The 21,921-nt window shown below is 45.4% G+C and overlaps 1 protein-coding gene across 3 annotated transcripts in view; it reads right to left on the bottom strand.

Moving 5' to 3' along the window:
- Positions 1-21,921, bottom strand: part of ABTB3 (ankyrin repeat and BTB domain containing 3) — a 181,864-nt gene that overhangs the window by 5,307 nt on the left and 154,636 nt on the right. For 2 of the 3 annotated variants that reach the window (XM_074871936.1, XM_074871937.1), the window contains 6 exons: positions 20,309-20,529; positions 18,681-18,859; positions 6,645-6,750; positions 5,730-5,832; positions 3,931-4,012; positions 2,864-2,932 (listed from right to left, as the gene is read on the bottom strand). In XM_074871936.1, the coding sequence (XP_074728037.1) occupies positions 2,864-2,932; positions 3,931-4,012; positions 5,730-5,832; positions 6,645-6,750; positions 18,681-18,859; positions 20,309-20,529 (760 nt within the window). The remainder of the gene's footprint in view (positions 1-2,863; positions 2,933-3,930; positions 4,013-5,729; positions 5,833-6,644; positions 6,751-18,680; positions 18,860-20,308; positions 20,530-21,921) is intronic. The other variant, XM_074871938.1, reaches the window with a different exon arrangement.

The raw sequence follows: 21,921 nt of genomic DNA, 5'->3' as shown, positions 1-21,921 counted from the left end.
GTGTGTGAGAGAGAAAAAGGAAATGGCAGCTTGGAGAGTCTTTGGTCACTTTGCAAACATGACTCTGCAAGGAGGGATCTGCAATTACATTCCAGGAAAAAATGGTTCTGGTTCAACCGTTCCCCAGGCTCTGGCTGGAACAGAGCACCTGGGTTGGATGTGGGGATGTCAGCAGAAGGGCCAGGACCGAGAGTATAGAGGAATTCAAACCAGATGATGATGACCACCCTAAGCAGTCTTAAAAACCTAGAGAGACAATAAACCTCAAATCTGTCACTTCAGCAGGCTCAAGGAAATGGAGTCAGATCTCCATATGCTCCTTGCTCCAGCGCGTGAGCAGCAGTAAGGTCATGTCTAGGCCATGGGAACTGAAACACTGTCTGGTTCAATGTTACTCCAAGGAGTGGGATGCAAAGGTGGGAACCAGCTTGGTGCAAGGCCCTGCCTAGTTAACACTCATGTTAGTGTCATGTGTCTGCATGGCTGCACTACCACAGCTCTCCTGCCATCAGGACTCCAGCTGACCTCCCTCTTTGGCCCTGCAGCCACCCTGTGGATAGACTACCTGGACTGGCACTGCCTTGGGATCTCTGCATGCCACTGTACACCGTGGGCATGACCTGAAGCCTGTGGGGTGAAAACGCCTTAAATTTTCAGGTCTCCAACTGATTTCAGTAGTGCTAAGATTTCCACTGTTGCCCCCTTTCTGTCCTTTTACAGCAGGGAAAAGGAATTTCATTTTCTGTCTTTCCATGGTAGGTCGTTGCCTCTGGCTGTCTGCTCTGGCTTAGGAAGCAGGTTGGGGTTCTTCATTGCTTGATGGCTTGCTCTAACCCCACCAGGCGTCTTAGGCCAAGCTGTTCAGGTGTTTAGGCATTTATATGTCCCTTATCATCTATGACTGCATGACAAAAAGCTATCCTGTGAATCCCAAAAGCACTATCATACCACTAGGTAGGAGCACTGGGGGAACAAAACCCTGAAACTTCCACGACATTATTCTGACTTCTCCTATGCAGCCCGCTCAAGCTCTGCTTTAATCCCATAAATAAATCCAAGTGCTGGAAATCTGCAGTGCTGATGTGATAGCAGCCAGCTGGCCCCAATTATGAATTGCAGCAAAGATTTCTGTGGAGTATTTCTGGTGCTTCTTGTTATCATATTTGTAATAAGGCAAGTTGCTAAATGCAGTTTTGAAAGATAAAGCCAAATCCTATTCCAGCTGCCTCTGTGGCTCAAGCATCACGTGCTGGTTTGTAATTACTTTAAACTGTGAGGAACTGTGGCCAGATCTGTTATCAACAAATCAATCAATCAGTCATACATTCTTGAGTCACAGAAGTTTTGAGATGTCACAAAAGTAGAGCAGGCAGCCAGCTGAGCTGCAGCACAAGCTTTTTAACATCCTAGGTGATAACACACACATCTCTATAAAGCTGTTGCACTGCCTAGTCTAAGACTCCTTATTTCAGAAAGGGTTAGAAGTTCAGGAGCTTCTTTCAAAACTACAAGTGAAATAGAGAATCAGTGACCTTTTCCTATACAGCTCAGAAACTCAGTGTGGGTATACTTAGTTAAAAATCTACCACCTGTGCTGGAGAGGGATAATTTCATTTCTGACCAGTTCCATCCTCTGGCTGCCAGCAGGGTTGGTACAGACGTCCTTCTACCCATCAGAATTGATTCACCCTGGCCATTTGTACCCCAGAGAAGAGTCGCTCCCAGTTTCTGGTCAGCAGTACTTCAGTAGAAGCTAAGCCTCACAGGGATGCCAGACAGAAGTGTCATGGGGACAGACTTAACTAATGTAGGCAACAATAAAACATCACGGTGGCAGACTATAATCTGTACACTGATGATTATCAGCTGTTTAAGTAGCTCTGAGTTTAGTATTTACTGTCCCATATTCTTTCTGGCTGCCATAACTTAGTGATTGTCAACATGAAAACTCCCTGAATGACTATCAAGAATTTGCTCAAATATCTTTTAGTTCTGTTTAGCTGGAGTCATTAGACTGACCATAACTGGCAATGACAGCACACAGTATTGGGAAGAAGATGACTTAACACCCATACAGGTTATGGATGTGTGGCTACACTGAAGGCTCAGTCAGCTCCAGCTGGCTCGGTCTGGCTTTTGCAAACTGTCACAACAGCACTGGATGTTTTACATGCAGCGAGAAAGGGGCAAAGAAGTCTCTCTATCTCAGCGAGCAGCTTAAGGTTTTATTCAGAAAATCTGACAGTCACAAGCTTGAAATTGAACTGAACTCTGACTCCAGTGGGATTTCTCTCACGGTTAAAGCCAGGTACATGCCCAAGAATTCTCCCGAGTGAGGAACCAAATTGGATGCTTTTACGCTGCTGAGATAGATTTGAACATATAAGCCTGAGCTATTAAAGCAAAAGTAAAAGTGTGGCAGAGAGAAGCTGACTGGCCCAGCTGGAGCAGAGCACCTCACCTATCAGGCTGAGAGAGAGAGAGAGAGGATGGTATACTATGCTGCCAGGAGCTTCTTCCAGATTTTGGTAACACCAGCTTTGCATTTCCATGAAAGAGCTTCTCAAAGCATCTAACTAGATATTTTTATTTCAGATACTTTTTTTTCTTGATCATAATTTTTCTGCTCCTTCTTCTCTGACAGTCAACTTCGTACTGGCAAAAGTTACCACAACGGGCGACCGGCAGAGGAGGAGACTGAGTGTCTCCCGCAGGACTGCGGACACCCTGGGCACTCCCGATGAAGCAGTGCTGGCTCTTACAGGAGTGCTCATATCTTGCCCAATGGCCACATGCCCTTGGGTGAACGGTACACAGATCATTTAGCATTGCTGCCACTGCAATTAAGATAAATGTCTCTTACCTCCATAATTTCATTATTTTTAATCAGGAGTGACTCTGCACCTCCATAATAAAGATACTGCATAACCAGCTGTAATAAAACAAAGGAAGTGTTTATAAAAAGCAATCCAAGACATCAGGGAACAGGGAGTGATGTAAAGATTGCAGGCAATACCCAAGACTCTCCAACACCACCAAGGATTTGTAGATAAAACCGGCCCAAACTTCCTGATTTCAAGATGTATTTGGTTACTCTCTCTCTGCACAGTTCAGTATTTCCTCCTCACAGGTAGTCTAACGTCTCAACCCTCACCCAGCCACACTGTCTGGACTTTCTGGTGAGTTCCAAACAGTTTGCAGGAAGCTGATTAATTCATTCTGAATTTGCAATGTATTTCCCCAGTATGTTCAGTACCTTACTGATTCAGGAAAACACAGCTTATGTAATGGCTATTCCCTTATTCCTTTCCTGGCAATGGCACCCACACCTTCACCCAGCTGTGTGTGGGCATGCATGGATGATGAGAAAAAGTGGGGGAGGCTTTGTACTGTAAAACAAGCCAGCTAAGATCCCTCTGCAGTGAGCTTCCAGCAAGCCTAAAGTTATTGTAGGCAGCTGGGAATTATCTGCAGCGGTTGGTAACAGTCGATACATGGAACTGTCTGAGCTCTGACTCAAATAAAGGGAAGCATATACATGTATGTGCTAAAGATACAGAACGCAAGCTCTGTATTTTCATGGCAAAAAACTGATTGAACAATACTGCTAAGGAAAGGAATGAACCGTGTCTCTTTCAAGCCTGTCCATTAAATACAGAAAGAGCCAACAAGAGAAAAAAGAATCAAGTCCTTTACCTTGACATGCACTGCTTTGTCTGCATAGCCCACATAAGTGAAATGCATGCTACTCTATCTGATCAATCAATAGCGCTCTGCAGCTTAGTGTGTGAACAGAGATGAAGCCTGTGCTGATGAAACCACCACTCTGAGCTACATGTTTATCAAATACATACGTACTAATTTGGACAGGGCATGTACGGTGTTCCTATTACATGTTCCATTCAAATTCAATGCGAGAACTGACTTTACCTGAAAGATGGGGTACTTCACATAGTTGATCTCAATACAAGTACTATCAGATGAGGGCTTGCTAGACAGCAATGCTTTAAACCTAGATAAAAAGGGAGTGAGATTGAAATACCAGCTCAATTATCTCTGAAAAAGTACGGCAAAGTGGAAGGACAGCACGGCTCTTGCAAAAACAGTACACTGAAATGAATGGACTTGTCACCAAAAAGCATCAAGATTTAGATGCTGACATAAAATAAAGTTCAAACCAAAAGGAAGAAGCCTCTCTTTTAGAAGGTTTCAATTTGAAATTTTTGGAAAAATAGAATCACAATAGAATAAAATGTACATAGGAAATTAAGATTCTGTAATGATGCATATTACAAAACAAAAAAAATTTTTGTTTTCTTGAAGGCAACACGATCTTTTAGGAAGACTTGCAATATTTAAAAACTCCACACCTTCTTTTTTGATGGAAATAAATATTGGCCTACGTCCATTATGCTGCTTTAAAAAATGTTTTGGAACAAAATATTAAAGTAACTACACTAAGACTTTTAAGGCTTCTATGCAGGCTCTATACAATTGTGTAAGAAGAGGCAGGAGAGGAAACAGGATAAGTTCCTGTTCTCTGATTATCAAAACCTAAAATTCAGACACAAGTTTCAGGGAAAAAAAACACATTTTAAGTTAATAATTGCAGATTTATGAGACATATACATATGCAGCAATCTATTTCTCAAAACCAGATATTCCCATTTGATCAGAAGGTGAAAATGGGAAATGCGCAGTCAGAAACATCTGCCCTTGTACTTCCTCTTCTTGATAATTCATCTGACCTTCTAGCAGTAGTGCAAAGCTTGGCTTATCAAGACTAGCATTTGCTGGGTAGTAACATTTTCCATATCATGACTGCATCTTGTTAAATAAAATATGGGTAACGATTGATTTGCTTTTACTAGTGATAAACTCTATTATGAACACAATTTACTAGGTTTAAAGCTGGAGTTTATAACATGCTTGTACCTCTACCAATAAGCTCTAAACCAAAACACCCATTTCTTAACTGAAGGCAGGGTCAGATACTGCAGTTGCTTTATGCAAACCTCTTTACTCTGTGCCGTGGGTTGTCAGCACATCTAGCATCAATTGCCACATTGCTCAGATTACCCAAACTCAGTGGCTTGTCCTTGCCACATCTTGAAATAAGCTCTTATGGAGGGCCAGCTGAATTTGTTTAAAAGCACACCTTGAATTATAAAGCTGCACACAGATAAGGTTTGTGAGCAACTTTGGGTTACCCAGCTCAACCCAACCTTACTTCCAGCCTTCTGAGCACAGGGAATGGACTACAAATACTGCCTCTGGATACAGTATGATACGTTTTGTAGTTATTTAATTTTATTTAAAAAATGTCAAATGTTGTCAATGAACTGTGTGATAGCAGCTTGTTTTGCATGTAGTCTGCCTACACTGGTGCAAGGCAGGACTTAGCCACTGACGGCATAAATGATTATTAAGAACCAAAATATTAAGACTCCTCCACAATGAAGAGCTGGATGCAGCAATGAGCTCCATGCAAATGTGCCTCAGTGGAATGAAGTCAGATGCATGGCCAGAAGCATGGATCATTACTGGGTGGGAATCTAGTGATGCGAACACTTGTTAAACATCCTGCAGATCAATCAGAAACAAGCTGTTGAGATGTTCTGCTTAGGAAAAACTTGAATAGGCCACTAGCCCTCTAAGAATCTTAAGAGCAGAAGAAAAAAAAAAAAATTCTATTTCTGTTAAAAACCAGAAATGTCTCTATATTTTACCTTGGTGATGCAGTAAATAGCAACACTCTATGTGCATAAAATGGTCTTCCTTCCACCAGAAATGTAACATCTGACATCTCTTTGTTGTTAAGAAAATGGGGATCTAGAATCACAAAAAGAAGGAGGAAAAAAAAAAAGCCAATAACTTTAGTTTGGAAGAGGTCATGAACGTACAGAACATTTTCTTGTTTTGACAAAAGAAGACAATAGTGTAAAAGGATATTGTTTTTAATGAGTAAAGCACATAAAGCTATTCTGGACAGCCTGAGACAGAAGCCCCCCAGACAGCCACGTGGAGTTCAGACGAAGGGAATTCAAAGCTTTCAAGTCTGTGATGACCTTTGCTGAGATGACAGCCAGACGTCCCCACCGTGCAGAGCTGGCACAGCCTCCCAGCTCTGCTACCCAAAGCCAACTGCAGCTGAACGGATGCTGGAGGGCCCTGTGCTCATTTACACCCTTAAGTCCCCTCTCCCAGTGCGGGGAAGTCTTTGGGCCAAGGGGAAGAGGGTCCTGGAAAATCGCTCAGGTCTTCTCTCAGCCACATTAAAACAACCCGGGCTCTGTCAGCAGGGCTGGGAGGGCTGTGCCGCCGCGGCATCACCCGCAGCCAGCCACGGCGGTTTGAGATGCCGACAGACATTTGGCTCCGGGCCCCAGGCTCAGATCCCAGCCTAATTAGCAACACAGACAAATCTTTGCAGATTTACAGTCCCACTCTAACGCACCTGATGACCCTCCTGATTTCAGCGGGAGTTTCAGGTCAGGCTAAGCTTGGGGCCCTTCCTTTTTCTAGTTCTGCCTTTCAAATTCAGGTTTTCCTCTGATTCGTGCCCCCCCAAGCACCAGGCCAGCAACGCAGACTTCCCACAGCTCTCCTTGGAGAACCAACAAGTATCTTCAAGTCACGCTTACCTAGGCGAGAGGTCTGCTTGCGCTTAATTTCAACGAGCTTTGGAATAGGGTAGGGTCCATAGCAATGAGTGAAAATGACAGAGAGCTGCTGGCTGATCACTTCGTTCTAAGCAAAAGAAAACAAACATATGCAATGTAAGCTTAGTATGCAATGCAAGATCAGTATGCAAAGGAGATGTTACGCTCTTCTCAAGAGTTGCGTGTTTTGAAGCTGAAGAATGTGATTGCTGAAGCTTTATTAAAAATTAGAGCTCAGGATTATCAGTATTTGTTAGAAACTGCAACTCCCATTTACTTGATTGCTATGTCTCCTGTAGGAATCAGTTAAAATGAAAAATCCTCTCCTTGGACCAGAGGTCTTCTTTTCCCAACAAACTCCATAGCCCCTGTTCCTTTTGTAGAAACAAAGCTCCTTTACAATGGCAATTTAATTTCATTTGCAGACTTACTGTACTGGAAAATGACTTTTTGTCGCTCTTTAGAAAATGGTCATCAGTCACGTTTTAGAAAACCAGAGCTACAAATAGATATAGCTGCGTGCATTTCTAAGTGCAACAGTCTCACAAACAGACCCTCCCTTACAGAGTGACTGAAGCATCATAGTCTGGCACTGCATCTCCTCATTCAATCCCAAATGTTTCAGTAATGTGCTCTTACACCGCTGGCACTGGCCTGGGCACCACTGTCCTGAGGAAGCCGCCAGACCTTCACAGAGCCAGGTCTGGTCCCTGCTCTTACCGATTTCTGCCCAGACTCTGGGGGCACCTTTCCTAAGCGCCTAAGCAACTTGAGTATTCGTACACCTAAGCTGCAAAGGTAGCGAAATGGATTTAGTGCTTAACTACCTAGTTCACAGCCAAAAGCAGGATTTAAAAGCTCTGGCAAATTTTATCCCACGCTTTGCTGATAACCGGATCAGGTCTAGCCAAGTTCAATGGTGCCACATGGCTAATTCATGACCATGCGACATCTTTTAACTAACCTATTGGTTGGTGATTCCCTTCCACACCAGCAAACTGTGAAAAGGCAAGGCACTTAAGATATGAGAGGGTCCAAGGCCAAGGAAGTAAGCAGGTGAAGGACAAAAGAAATCATAATAAAAAAATTTGAGGAGTGTAGATGTTATACTAAAAATATCTCCAGGCTTACAGAGATGAAATTGAAGCTTTCCTTTCTCTGAGCACATTTCAGCTCAGCTCTAACAGCAGTGCTCCTTAAATCCCATGAGGGACGAGGAGGAGTGGCAGAGATCCTGTAATGACTCCCTTACTGAATCTAATCAAATGGGGTGGGAAAGGGTAGAGCTGCGCCCTCACAGGCACACGCTAATGTCAAAGGAAATTACATGCGCTTGCCTGCAGGCAGGAGTCGGCTCCTATTACTATGTCAGATGTAGCATTGAAAGAAATGCTAAGATAAGAGAAATACTGATACTAAGAGACACCATTTAGCACGGCGCAGGGACCAGCCCTCAGAGAGGGGCTCACCGCTGTGGCTCTGAGACAAGGAGGACATCTCGCACTGGGAGCATCTCTCTGTTCAGCATCTTCCAGCCAGAGCTCTGCAAAGCACTTCACAATGGGACTGAATCACAGGGTGAAGAGAAAAGGAAGATTTAAGGCCAGATTTAAAGAAGGAAGTGACTCAGCTGCTGGGAGGGCTGGGGGGGGGGGGGGGGAGAGCTCTAGACAGACAGGGCAGAAAGAGCAATTGCTTCTCTGCTCGGAAGGGCTGTGCTGAAGCGCTGCAGCCGACTGAGTCAGCCAGGGAGGAGCACGTCCGGGGGGATGCTGATTACCAGCAGGGCAGCTCCCAGTCGGATCTGGCAAATGCTAAGAAGTCAGTAAATACAACAGAGGATGGGGATAATCCTGTGGTTCAGAGCAGAGGGAAGCTTCTGGAGAGGAGACATAGTTGGAAGAGCAGCGCTCACCTTTACCTACAGTGAATAAAAGCAGAGTAACCACACTAAAGAGGACAGCTACTAGCAGCTCCCTCCTGAATCTGCCGGGGTGCACAGGTCCTGTCTATGCCACTGAGGTTTTAGTGGGTCCATGAATTCACCAGTCCCAGCCACAGCTGTGCCTGAGCAATAGCTTTTTAAGAACACGCATATACATTTAATAAAGACAACACATCTCCTCCTTCCAGGGTGCCTGTGGGAATGCGCTGATGGAAAATCTGGGTGTTAACTTCCCAGCACCTTGGTAGGAGCCAGAGGTCTCACTCACCAGTCTGAGCCACAGCACCGCGTACCAGGACGTCCAGGTGCGCCGAGACTGGGGAGGAAAGGACCAAACCCAGTCAGGCAGGTGGGAGAAGAGGATCCCTGCCTGTAACTCCAACCAACATGATGAACAGGTCACAGACATGGACAACCCCATGGGAGCCTGCCTCACAGGCAAGGTGCTGCCAGCTCCCTGGGTCACCAACAGGGCACAAACCCTGTGGTGTGCAGATACAAGCCCATTATAAAGCCACCTTGCCACTGACTGCCCACAAGCCTGTGAAAAACCTGATGTAAACTAAGCTCTAATTACCTCAAGATGTGATACATTCACATGAGAGATACTTAAAAACCCTGAGACACAGAAGAGAGATGGGACAAAGGAAAAACAGACCTTAGGATCAGCACATCAAAGAAAGCAGGGCCATCAGGCAGACAGTGGCTAGATGCATTGCAGACCTTCAGACCTCCAGTGCAGGACACTGATCTCATTTGACAGAGAGGAGGTTGGAGACCTTTGGCTTCTGTCAATAACATTAAATACTTACAACGCATGCCACTGGAAGACCAAAAAATGTGCTCGGCTAGAAAGCTGAAGCATGTGCTCATCTAGAGTCATCGCTAACAAACAGCAGCAAGTTTTCTCCCTGAGACATGGGGCGGGGAGTGGTGAGATATCACAGCAGAGCACACTCGCTTCCCACACCACCCTGCCTGCAGCCAAGCTCACAGGGCTGTGGCCCTGGATCTGCTCCCTGTAGAGCCTCTGCTGCCTTTTACCAATAAACCAGGCAGAAAGAGGCAGCAAAGAGAAGAGAGAAATGGGATGCTTTGTCTGCAACTGGGTGGCCGGGGAAAAAACTGGCTTTTTTAAGCCAAATCCTGCTCTTGGAGCAGGCTGAGCTGGGCTGCCTGTGGAGTAACTGGGAACAACTGCAAGAGTCCACAACCTGGGGCACCAGCACTGCTCTATCAGAAAGGCGACATGTCCAGCCTATTCAACCTTACCCTTTGCACAGTGCCCACATTGGGAAGCTCGGAAGCTGTCCTGGTTACCACATCTATCTCATTTAAGCACCAAGCTGGATAATTCTTCCCTGTTTATCCTATCACCCTACCAGCTGACTGAAAGAACAGCTGTAACAGCTCGCTGCAGCAGTTGTGGGCGTCAATATTAACACTGGAAGAGCAAACCGAAGTTTGTTTTCTTGCTACAGTTTGAAGCTGGAAAACATCGTGCCAGGATGTGCGAGGCTGAGATCTGGAGCGAGGCCAGCTTCCTTTCAGACATGGGCGTTCATTGGCAAAAGGAGCTGATGAGCATCTTCTACTGTGGGAGGGGGAAGAAAGCTTGGCATAGGATATAATAAAAATATTTATCTAGCTATGGGGTAGTTTACAGATAGACAAGAGGGAACAGGGAACAGTGAATCTTCTGAGGGAGACAGTGCTTCCAGCAGAGAGTTGGTTGGTGAGCAAGCAACTTTGCTTTGTAGATACAAGCGGCCTCCTGACTTGAAAGCATTCTTCAGCAGAGATCTAAAGGAATTCCCCACTCCTGGTGAATACACTTGAACTGCGAGGGGAATTCATAAATTCTTTTGAAGCAAAGCTGAAGGTTTTCAAGTTGCTGGAGCAGAGATGACTAGTCGATTGATCTGAAAAGAGGTGAAGACCTGGGTCGGAAGTACAGGGGTATTTTTTCCTGAATGTCTGTGTGATGAAGGTCTGTGGCAGGACTCAGGAAAGGCTCCTCCAGACTTCAGCACATAACCTGGGAGAGAGCTTGCTTCATTCCATCTTACCCAGTTCAATCCAGCCTAGTCATACCTTGTGGTCCTACAAGGTACTGGACACAGCTGGGAACTACATAGCAGTTTTTTCCAGTACCTGTGGAAGATACATGTCATCTTGGTGGCTATGCTCCAAACTCTCAAGGAAAAAACTCAGGCCAGATTCAGCAGTTACGCTAAAGTTTTGCTCTTTTCTGACCACACTTTGCTTCAGCTGCATCTTCTTCATAGGCTCCCCCATTCCCACACCACATCTCTCTGGACTGCTCAAAACCCACTGCTTAGTTCTCCTCACTGGCCTATAGATATTTCACCACCTCCACATGGCTGCCCTCTACAGCAGTAACAAGTTAGGCTGCTTTTCTTTGCCTCTGAAATCCCAAGTAGTACTTTGGGTTTTCCTTCTATTGATGTTACCCTCACCAGCTCAGCCTCATTAACACCCATTTAATCTAAATGTGCCAGGCCCTCGAATTTCTCTGTCACAAAGCTCCAAAACCAAAAGCTCACCATGTTCAGCAGAAAAATCACACCTACTCTTCAGGGCTCAGTGTCTGCCTGTTAATACACATCTCTCCCCCCAGGCAGAGAAACCACGCTGCTCAGGGAACAGGGGTGCTGGCACAGGTATCTTTTCTCTCTCTGGTCCTGAGGATGCTGGAACGACCCAGCTCTCTGCTAAATGCAGACCAGTAGAAGCACTGCTTCCAGTCACCCATTTCACACATGGTCCCTGGCAGCTGTTCCAGCAGTGGTGGAGTCTCAGGATATCCCAAGCCCATTGAGAACTCATCCATAACTTCCTTCCACAACAGGCTGGGACGACCTTGAATTATTATTCTGTTTATGCTCCCCTCTTCCCAGAAAGAGCTGATAAAGAGTGAAGCAAGAGAGAGGGCTTTTTGCAGAACCCTCAGCCTTGAGCACTCAAACTCTATGGGACTTTCTTCGCCGTCTCTCTGAACTTTTTCCATCCTTGCCTAGGTGTTTCCGCTACAGTCCTCTAGCATAATTCACTTTTGCCAGCTGCCTCAAAACTGATTAAATGCCACTTTAGAGGGTCACTCCTAGATGATTAAGCAGCATACACATAATTAATATTAGTCAACAGCTGCAAAGGTAGGGAAGTCCCAGAGGTTGGAGATACAGTTAGAGGCAGTGAACTGCGTAACAAAATGGGTTTTGTTAGTGCCGAGCTCAAGTCCTTCCACTGCAAATACAAACGGAAAAGAATTAATCACAGGTAAGGCACAAATGGACCCTTCAGTTAGCTTCTGGGAAAGCTGCCAAGTCTCCCTTTCAAAAGGCTCTTTATGTCACAGCTGTGCATTGTATGTAAAAAGCTGAGATCCCCAGGCACAGTCTAATCCCTGGGTGAGAGCCCAGAAAAGGGCAGGTGTCACATCCATGGCATTTATTTATTGTAAATGAAGAAACGGCTCCCGCCTCTGGCAGGGAAACGTTTTAGAAGGCAGACAGAGGGTAGGAAAAAAATCAAACCTGTGTTAGTACGAAGCTGAATTTGTGTTATGAAAACATGGGACAGGATTAACAGTCTGTTACTACCATGCTGCTCGGTACCTGGCGTTCCCATCTCACATGAAGAATGCACGACGTACATGTGTGGATAACTTGCGTCCCGGTTACTCTGAACTGTTTAGACACAGAAGTACTACAAATGACAACGGGCAACATTACAGATAGCTGCAATTACTTGAGAACAGTGAAACCTGCCTTACAAAATCACTCAAAGTCCCAGCCAAAAGATCAATCAACGAACACAGGCTGGGCACTAGCTGACACACAGAAGGGCATTAGCCACTCCATGGAACCTGTAAACAGGCACTTTAGCATCTTGGAACATCTTCAAGGTTATTTTTAGTGCAGGTTTTGGTGTGCCTGTCTCCTCTGCGGAAAGTCCACCTTTTTCTTCAGTTAAAGTATTTCAGTCGTCAGCCAAAACATTCCATTTTCAGGTGTTAATTTTTTCAAGAAAGGTAAAATATTATACGTAGAACAAACATTCTAATGAAACCCGTCATTATAGTAAAAGCTCAATTTTCTGTTGAAAAGCAGTTTAACAAGGAAGTAAAATTTCACCCAGCATGAAGGGGTCTTTCCTGATCCATCTCCAGACAGCAAAAACATGCACAGCACTCTCCCAAGGGAGGGCTTTCCTCTTAAGAGCTGATTACAACCCAGTGCCTGCCCGAGCACCATACAGGGTTCACCCCTCTCCTCTACCCTAAGCCCTTCCTGCAAAACAGGGTAGTCTGGCTTCATGGAGCAAAACACAGCTTCACTCAAGCCCATCTTAAATATTCATTTCAGCCCATCATGAAGCAAGGGACAGAAAGGGGCATTTTCTAGCTCCTTCACCTTCTAGGCCACTTTCTAGGTCACGTGCAGACCTCAGGGGAAAGCTTATGTTTGCTGACCACCATGCCTGGAGTTTGTAGAACAGATGCACAAGTTGAGTCTGTTGACATTCTCTGAGGAACCTCTCCCGACATTTGTTTTAGAGGAATTAAATCCAGAAAGACCATAGCAATAAAGAAACAGAACGCCCATCTCAAGCTTCAGCTTCTGAACATTTTGCTGCAACAGAGCGGGCAGGTGTTTCAGCCTTTCCTTCTGCTGTTTGCTGGAGATGTGAAATTTTTTTTTCAGTAGTTACTGCATCTGTGACAGAGGCTACATGCTGCTATTTCTGAAGATATATTAAAAAAAAATCCCCAAACTTTACTTTCTAAGAGATTTTGGATTCTAAGTGGCTAAGTCACTGTTGAAAGGGTACTTTAGCTTTTTAACTATATGTGCCAGGTTTCTCAAGATACCCACATGCCTGAATCCTTTTGGAATTTTAAAAACTAGTTATTGTTTTGAATTATTTGTTCTCAGTAACTGTCAGCACCAGACTGATGGCTTTTATACAAACAGTTCAGTCTTCCAAAAGAGTCTGTGCAGCCCTGCAATTGGTAGGGTTTGTGAAACTCTGCAGGAATTTTATATTCCAAAGAAACATCTTTGCTTCTGCATCTTTCAACAAGCCTGGCTGCACAGTGTGATCATCACCTTTCTAATGGTCTAAATTTTTAAATAAATGACCTTGTCACTGATGGGAAGGATGAAGAGAAAGCTGCAGAACGCAACCGAGGAAGGGCAATGAAGGCCCCCCCCCCTGCATGATTTTTCAAGCTGATTCTGTCATGGACAATACATTATCAGGAATACTTGTACGTAGTAATTCGTCAAGTTTTCCTGGTGTGAAGTACCTCCAGTGTCAGGCAGAGCTTCAGACAACACTTCAGCACACGCACTCAATGCACACATGGACTAACACATGCACTTCAGCCATGTGTGTCCACAAAGAATCCAAAGTAATGGCAAATAGGAGCCCCATGCCATACTATGGGGGAAGGAAGAAAGTTGTAAGAGACGTTATTTGGAATTAAAAGATTTTTTTTTTTTCTCCAAAAACTAGGTCAAGGACAATCTGGTCTAAATTGCTGTACACAGAAAAAGCAGTGGATGAAACTGGCTCATAACCTCGTACTACCAGCAACGGTGCTGGCTCGTCTGCGTGAATGGAGCTGGGTGATTTTAATGACAATTCAAGCTTACACAGAGCTCTGGAGTAGAAATCTAAAACCAAGCTCCTCCAAAGGCCAGATGTGTTTAACTTCCAAGGTTGTGGTTTTGAGTCTCTCTCTTTTCAGGTTGTGGAAATGTCAAGATCAAACTGAAACAGCTCCAGGATTTTCACAGACAGAGGACAAAGAAGCATCCCTGCACGTTCAGCATGTTATGCTCAAGAGAATCTCCCTACAAAAACGGAAAAGCTGACCTGCAAGCCCCACCTCGAGCACTAGGCCCACAGATCTGGGTACACCCTCCATGCAACTCTTTTAAAAGCATCTATTGGGGGGGTCCAATCTCTGAGCTGTGGCTAGCCCTCAAGCACATTCACTCCTCAGGCAACTATGGTCCTCTGACACGGGGCAGGAGGACAATCCAGCTCAGACCCAAGTTCAGGCAACACACGTATTAACCACAGCTGGAGGCAACGGAGAGCTTCCAGTGGGAAGCTTGGGGACATTTGCCCAGGCCATGAAGAGCACAACACAGATACCAACAGGCAGGAATTCAGCTGCATCTTCCTATCCTTCTTCTGTAACAAGATCTCCAGTGTCAGCTTTGAGGGACTGAACTCTGCTTTATGCAGCAGCTAATGTTTAGCTCAGGGCTATTCACTCCCAGAAGTGTCTCTCTGGCTTTTGTCTCACACAGTCCTGTACAAACCATTTCTAGCAGGCTATGTTTGGGTGTTTATCTGCCGAAGTGATTCAATCCATCCTGAAATGGCAGCGCCTTTCCTCCTCATCTGGTGGTCCAAATCCACCACCATGCCACTGACATTTTCAGTGTCAGAGCTTTCCCAGTTTGACTTTTGCTTGCTCTTAGGAAAGTGCCTTAAACTGAGCTCTCCATGTCCTTTCCACTAATGCTGCTTTCTCTGGAGTACCTCATCTCTGGTCTTTGGTTTGGTAATGACCCAAGCTCACTGCACGACAGCAGGAACCATGGGGGAGAGCGAGTGCAGAGTGATTCTCTGCCTGTTCTCGCAGGTCTGCCTTGCCAGCATGGAAATACTGCCACTTCTCCACTCTCCATCCAATTCTCAACGGTACAGCTGATAAAGACATTTAAAGGCATGAAAGGAAATGAAAGTGCTCTGTCCCACTGGAAGCCACCAGGAGCTGGGTCTCAAACCTTCATTTGTGCCTTTGGAAGTCTTCCTCCACGGCTTTAGTGCAGCAGTGAACAACTGATGTGCAATCTATTCACTGTTCCTCCCCGCTTATTTCACAGCTTGAAGAGTGGCAATAAAACTAGGGACTTCAGCTCAGCAGTTTTGCACAATTTGCCAATTTTTGTTGTCGTTCCGTGTTCCAGCATCGGGATTTCCGCAAATTTTATTTTTATTTCTATTGTCAGCATCCCCGCACACGAACGGGAACGAAGTGCCACCCTACAGGACATCAGCATCAGTGCTGACTGGTGACAGAGCTCCCACATAAACTCTCACATCTGGACCCTCTGGGAACAGACATTTTAAAAACCATCTATAAGACAAAAGGAATTCCTTATAGCTGATGGTGTTCTTGTAGATATTGGCTATTTTTTCTGTAATCTTTTCATTTCCATAGTATCTGGTCCTTTTGCACAGCCTGGGAACCTGCAAGACCATTTTATCCGACAGTGCAAAGTAGAAGGTAGGGGCAGAAGGCATGCTTCCTACTCTGAGATCTGCCCTATATTTCTATGCGATTTTTGGAGAGTTTTTCTGGCCAAATTACTCAAATTACAAATTGCTGTCTGGTTTATCCAGGTTGTCACAGCTTCTGAGGCCGAGACTGTCACTCTATGAGACACTGAAAATCTGCCTGTTTAATTACCTCAGTTTCCCTGTTCGTAAAGGGAGGCTAAGATCTTCCTCCATGTCTCAACTCATTAAAATTTGTAAATTGTTCTGAGATTATGGGATAGTTGGAACTATTTATAGAAATGCAAAATGCCATTTCTATTAGGTTCAAGTTGCCATGCAATTAAAATATACTGAGCATCACAATATGTAGCAAATGGGACATCTTGTTTTACATCAGCCAAGAAACACTAAGCGGCTCTGTGCTTCCTAGTTGCTTATTTTATACTTTTTGCCCTGAGAAACTCATTAAGCAAATGTACTAGGCCAGACTGTGATGTTTAGCAAAAGTCGTAATCTCTTGCGAAGTTCCCAGCCCACAGGGAAAAGGATGTCCGTGTGGACAAATCAAGCTCCTCTCCCCTCAGCTCTACAAAATGCAGAGCTTTACGATTTGCTGTCGAAAGAGAGGGATGTGAAGCACAGTTACGGTCCTTCCGCACCTCTTAAAGGAGATTTCCATTCTGTGGGTATACATAAAGAACAGCTTCTGCTCTCAGCCCTTCCAGAGAAGGGGAACAGAAGATCTTTTGAGTCTCAGCTTTCCTCAGCTGCCTTCTACGGAGTGACCAGGGAGAACTTTTACTGGCTCATCCTCCTACAAATGAATTTATTTTGATTCCTTCCAAAGGGTTGCATAGAGTCTATGCTCATTTCTGTCTGAGAGAGCTTTGTGAGAGGCCATTTGGACAAGGCCGCTGCAATAATTCATGCCATTTGCAGACAATTTGTAAACCCTCACAGTGTCCCAGAATGATTCATTATTTTTCTAAAAATATGAAGCAGTGTACGTGTGTGTGTTTGTGAATATGCATGCTCATGAAGAGTGAAGACAGGCAGCTCTCCTAGGCCCAGAGGCAGGAATAAAGAACAGCACAGATTTCTTTGTCATGTAGGGGTTTTTGTGATACTTCAGTTATTTTACGACTCCACATTTTAGGTTTTAACTGAAGCCAAAGCAGAAGGCAGCAGACATATATGTTTCCAGGTCTCCTACAATAGACTCTGGAAGACTCAGTCTAACATGTCCCAAAAGTATAATCTTAAGTAAATAACTTATTCCAGCGATTATCATTGGCCTTGGCTTCAGCCACCCAGGAGAAGAGCAATTAAAGCCACCCCTCATCCTAGATTACAAGGCCTAAACTTAATCTCCGTTAAATTTTCAATAAGATTAGTTTTCTATCAGCTTTCAAACCAAACAGCACCTTGCTGGTAGCTTCTGGATGAAGATAACATTAACCCAAGCAAGTTCAGAACAAGGAATCTACAAATCCTAGGATTTGGAATTATTTCCTAAAAGTTATCCCAAATATTCTCCATAAATACCCATCCAATACAAACTAATCCCAAAGAGAAGGCTCATGGGAGCAAAAATCAGAACAATTGGTGGAACAAATGTTCAGTATTTGCTTGGGACTGCAGTCCAAGCCCTCATTTGCAGCAGGACACAAGAAATAAATCCATGTAGGCTTTCACTAGCTATACTAAGTCTGGAACATTTTAGTATTGAGTGCCTATACCAGAACCTCTCCCCTTTTCATATTATTTAGGCTATTACTGCAGGTGCTAAAAATTATTTGCTCTTTGCTGTTACACATAGAGTTGGGTGAGAAATGTTACTTACTTCCCAGCTGAACAATTAGAAGACCATACCAACATTTGTTATGGTGCATGAGAAAAAAAGAACAGCAATCAAATCCTTCTGATGCTTTTCATCACTAAAATGATTTTCTGGTAATAGTAAAGTTGACTGGGCATTCCTTGGGAGCAACTGACTGTCAAGAGGACCAGTAGAGAAAGGACTGTTGGTTATAACAAGTTTTAAAAGGAAGTATCCATCCTTCACTAGGTAAGACATTTTCCTCTCCCTGACCGCCCCATGATCATCCCCTTTGCTATTATACCTGCATACCCAACAGTACCTCCCTCAAAAGGTTTTCTTAGTCTGATTTGTCTGGCTAAGAAAATGTCAGCTGTAAGAGTAAATCTGTGGAGGCTGCAAGTACAAACACTCACACAGATTTTAAAAAATTACCCTTTTCTGTGCTTGTAGAAACCAGTCTCCCCACAAGCTACCAAAAGAGTCCAAATCCCACATGAAGGGAAAAGAAAGTCATGTAAGAGGTAAAAGAAATCCAAAGCAAACATGAGTATTAGCTTTGTTGTACGGTCCTGTAAAACAAGCTGGGTAAAGCTACTCTTTGGGTTGGTTTTGTTATCAACATCTCTTGCCATACTACTGTGACCCTTTTAACTTTAATTTCACCACTATGCATCAGCTTCTGTTGTCTCTCCAGCTTATTATTAGCATTAGTATTAAGCTGTTCTAGCAGGAGATGTGATTAGCTTGTGTGGTTTTAATCCATGCTTCCACACTGAAAAATCCTGAGATACATAATACAAATAATAATAATCCTATACAAACTAAACAAGCTTTGGGTCAACTGTGCAAAAACAGTATCGCAAGCTTTGTGGTCTTATGGGATGGGAATGAGACTGATTTCTTTAAAACGCATAATTTATCCTACCTTGCTGGCTTTCAGTATCTCAAACATCAGAGGCAACCCTTGTGTGATGAGCTCCTCTGTGTACTCTTCTTCCTGAATGGACTTGAATTCCTTTAGCAAGCACTGGATGAGGGGTCTTCTGTGCTGCTGGAAGGACGTGCGCAAGGACTCCAGCCACGTGTGTAGCGTCCAGGGAACACCTAGAGACGGAGGACAGAGCTAATTCCCAGCTTCAGGGAAGGATGTGCCCTTCTGATTTTTACCTCTACTTATGCTAAGATTTTAGGCAAAAGCAGCCAAATAACCCTAGAAATCAAATTCCTATTTATCCCCAAGTGAGAAGGCTGGTGGTTATCAGGACATCCCACACCTAATGCACAGAGGCTTTCTTCCAAATGCTAAGAGAAGACCGTGGTCTCTCTGCTCATCTAGCTTTCAGCTTCTCTGCTGAGACTGCCAATTTGTGGTAATTGCTGTGGTGTTCTGTGATGCAAAAGCCTTTTGGAAACTAGATTTACACTAGCTCATTTGTTTGAATGCAGCCCTGGAGAGCCATTAAATGGGAAAAATAACTGATTTTGGTCACTACCCACCTGGATTCAAACTGGTGGTCTTCAGATTAAAACTTTCTTTAAGTGCTACCCCATGTCCTCTCCTGATCATTACTATTTTCCCTGAACAGCACTGGGCAAATTAAACAGATCAGCCCTTTCAAGTAGTTTGTCATGGCAGAACCACTCTCCAGGAACTTAAAGGGAACTGTTCCCATGCACCGAGTGAGAAAGCACATGGAGCTAATGTACCTCTGCAAGCATTAGGCTGGATGTGACCTAGTTTCTGCTCTTGCAGAATGGAGTGGGAGGAAACGCAAGCCTGGTGTTTGGCTACAAAAGATTCTTCCTTCTATTTCAGCCAATGTCCAGTGCCTGGACAGCAGTCCCATCACTCTCTTCTCATTCATCGCCAGGTTTTTGCCTGCTCAGCCCACCTGGTGAGCCACCGGTCAGACCACCGCACACCCTGACCCATGCCACATGTCCCAGGGCTGGAGCAGGGCAACAGGCAGAGCCATGCCAGGCACTTGGGTCTCTCTCTGAACGCGTTATCAGTGGGGATGGTAAATACACAGTCCAGATGGATTCCCCTCCATGCTACCCAACCAGCCTCCCCACAGGCAAAGCGACTTCCCGGCAGGTTGGTATGATGTTCAAGCCCTGCACTGGCAGAGTTGGCACACCAAGAAGCCGGTTCCCTGCTCCTGCCCTCAGAGGCTCCCAAACCTCAGAAAATAAAGATGTTTTAATGGTGGACTGCTTTATAGCAGAGTGCAAAAGAGGAGCTGTTCGAGGTCACTCACGGGAGCTGAACACTGCCCTAGAGCCTTACCTAATGCTCTACCACGCAGCATTGAAGATGGCTGCTGGTGGAAACCACTCCGACCTGAAGAAAAGTGCCAGTGGCCCCTGAACGGGGTGTGCTGTGGAACCAAAATGGGCTGGGAACCTTCCAGATCCCCCATCACCTTCTGCTTCCCCAAGAGTTAAGGAAGGTGCAACTATGGTTGGCTTAAGCAACAGCCCGTCAAGAGAGATGCATTTCTTGCAGCGGTCCCTACCCGGAGAGAGAGGAGAGAGGGCACCAGGACTGACCTATGCTCCGTATGTCAATGGTCACATCCACATAGCCGTGCTCGGCGCTGTGGTACATGGCCTCCTTCAGGGCTTTCAGCTTCGCCTTGCTGTTGCGGCTGGCACAGAGCGGAGCTGCTGCCGAGTCGGGCAAGTCCGTCCCCTCGGCCAAGATCTCCTCCAGTGACAGAATATCGCTCTTCTCCTTCTCTGGCTGAGCAAGCAGCTTGCGAAAGACGTTCCTGTCAATCACAGCACGACAGAGACAGGGAGAGGGAAAGAGGGTGGGAGAGCAGAGTCAGCGGCTTGGCTTTCTTTGTGCCCTGGATACTTGCTGTGATGTGGCAAGTTAGGACATCTATCCAGGATATTACTCCAATTAATGGAAGGACTGGCTGAGAGCAGTCCCGAGGCAAGCAGCGCTCCCACTAGCCCACCTACACTACCTGGGCCACATCTGCAAGACACTGCTGTCATGACAGGAACCACACAGATGTCACATGAGTAGCGGCATCTCGTGGGAACAGAGACCCATGAGCTAAACGTGACTCAAGACTTCTTCCCCCAACCAGGGAAGCCCAAGGTGCCTCTGGGCAAGGTCTCAGGACTTTCACCATGGAGGCCACTTGAGAAGGGAGCTGCCTGGAGATACCAAAAGCACCACCACTCGATTAACACTCAAAGCAGTCTGGGAAAGCTGGAGCAGCTAGACATTCAACAAGGACAGTCAGGGCAGGTTCGAGCACATCTGGGACTACTCTGCAAAGCCACTGATCCGGTTGGGCCATCAAAGAGCGCCCTCAGGTTCATACCAGTGTAACCTCATTGACCTCAACAGAGTTGCCCTCGGTTTCGCAGCTGTGAGAAAAGAAACCAGCCTGGCCCCCATCCCACCTCCCCCGTGCTCCGATGCCCTCCCTGCACCTGCTCAGACCCCAGCATGGGGTGGCAGCGAGGCACGGCGTATCCCAAACAAATCTGCAGCAGAGAGGGAAGGAGGAGAGAATGTGCGTGAGCAGTGTACAGGTATAAAAGCCAGGGCCTACAACATGCGCAGCCAGCAGCCAAGCCGAGGAGAGCCCCAGGTCCTCCTCAGGCACACGGCTCCCACTCACACCAGCTGGCAGCAAGGCCGGAGCAGTGAATGTGAGACTCCGATAACCACACTGTCCTTTCTGTCCCAGGGATCCCTCGCAGGCTCCAGATGGGCAGCGTTGTGCGAACCCACCCTGACATGCCGTTAGCATGTTGTTAGACTGGCAGCTTGTCTCTAAGCAAACAGACGGTAGGTACTGTCTCTAACCTGTATCTATGTTCCTCTGGATGGCTACAATCAGAAAAGTAGGAGCGTGAAGATCATTATACTAGTCCATTGCACTGCAGTCAACTCCTGAGCATTGCAATATCATGCATGCCAGATGCTCATTTCATTACTTTTTTTTAAAATTTCCAGCACACATACAACATTAAGACACACAGGACTTTACAGTAAACACAGATGCAGAAACTCTATTCAACAAAAACTAAGGCTGCAGCAGTACAGACATGATTCACTCAAACCTGAGAAATACGGCAAGAAATTCAGAAGGAATGTCTTTGGCATTCCTTTCTGCTGTCACATCAGCTGCCATTTA

This window comes from Strix uralensis, chromosome 5, assembly GCF_047716275.1.
Source record: "Strix uralensis isolate ZFMK-TIS-50842 chromosome 5, bStrUra1, whole genome shotgun sequence".
Lineage (NCBI taxonomy): Eukaryota > Metazoa > Chordata > Aves > Strigiformes > Strigidae > Strix > Strix uralensis.
This window is presented reverse-complemented; position numbering and strand designations above follow the sequence as displayed.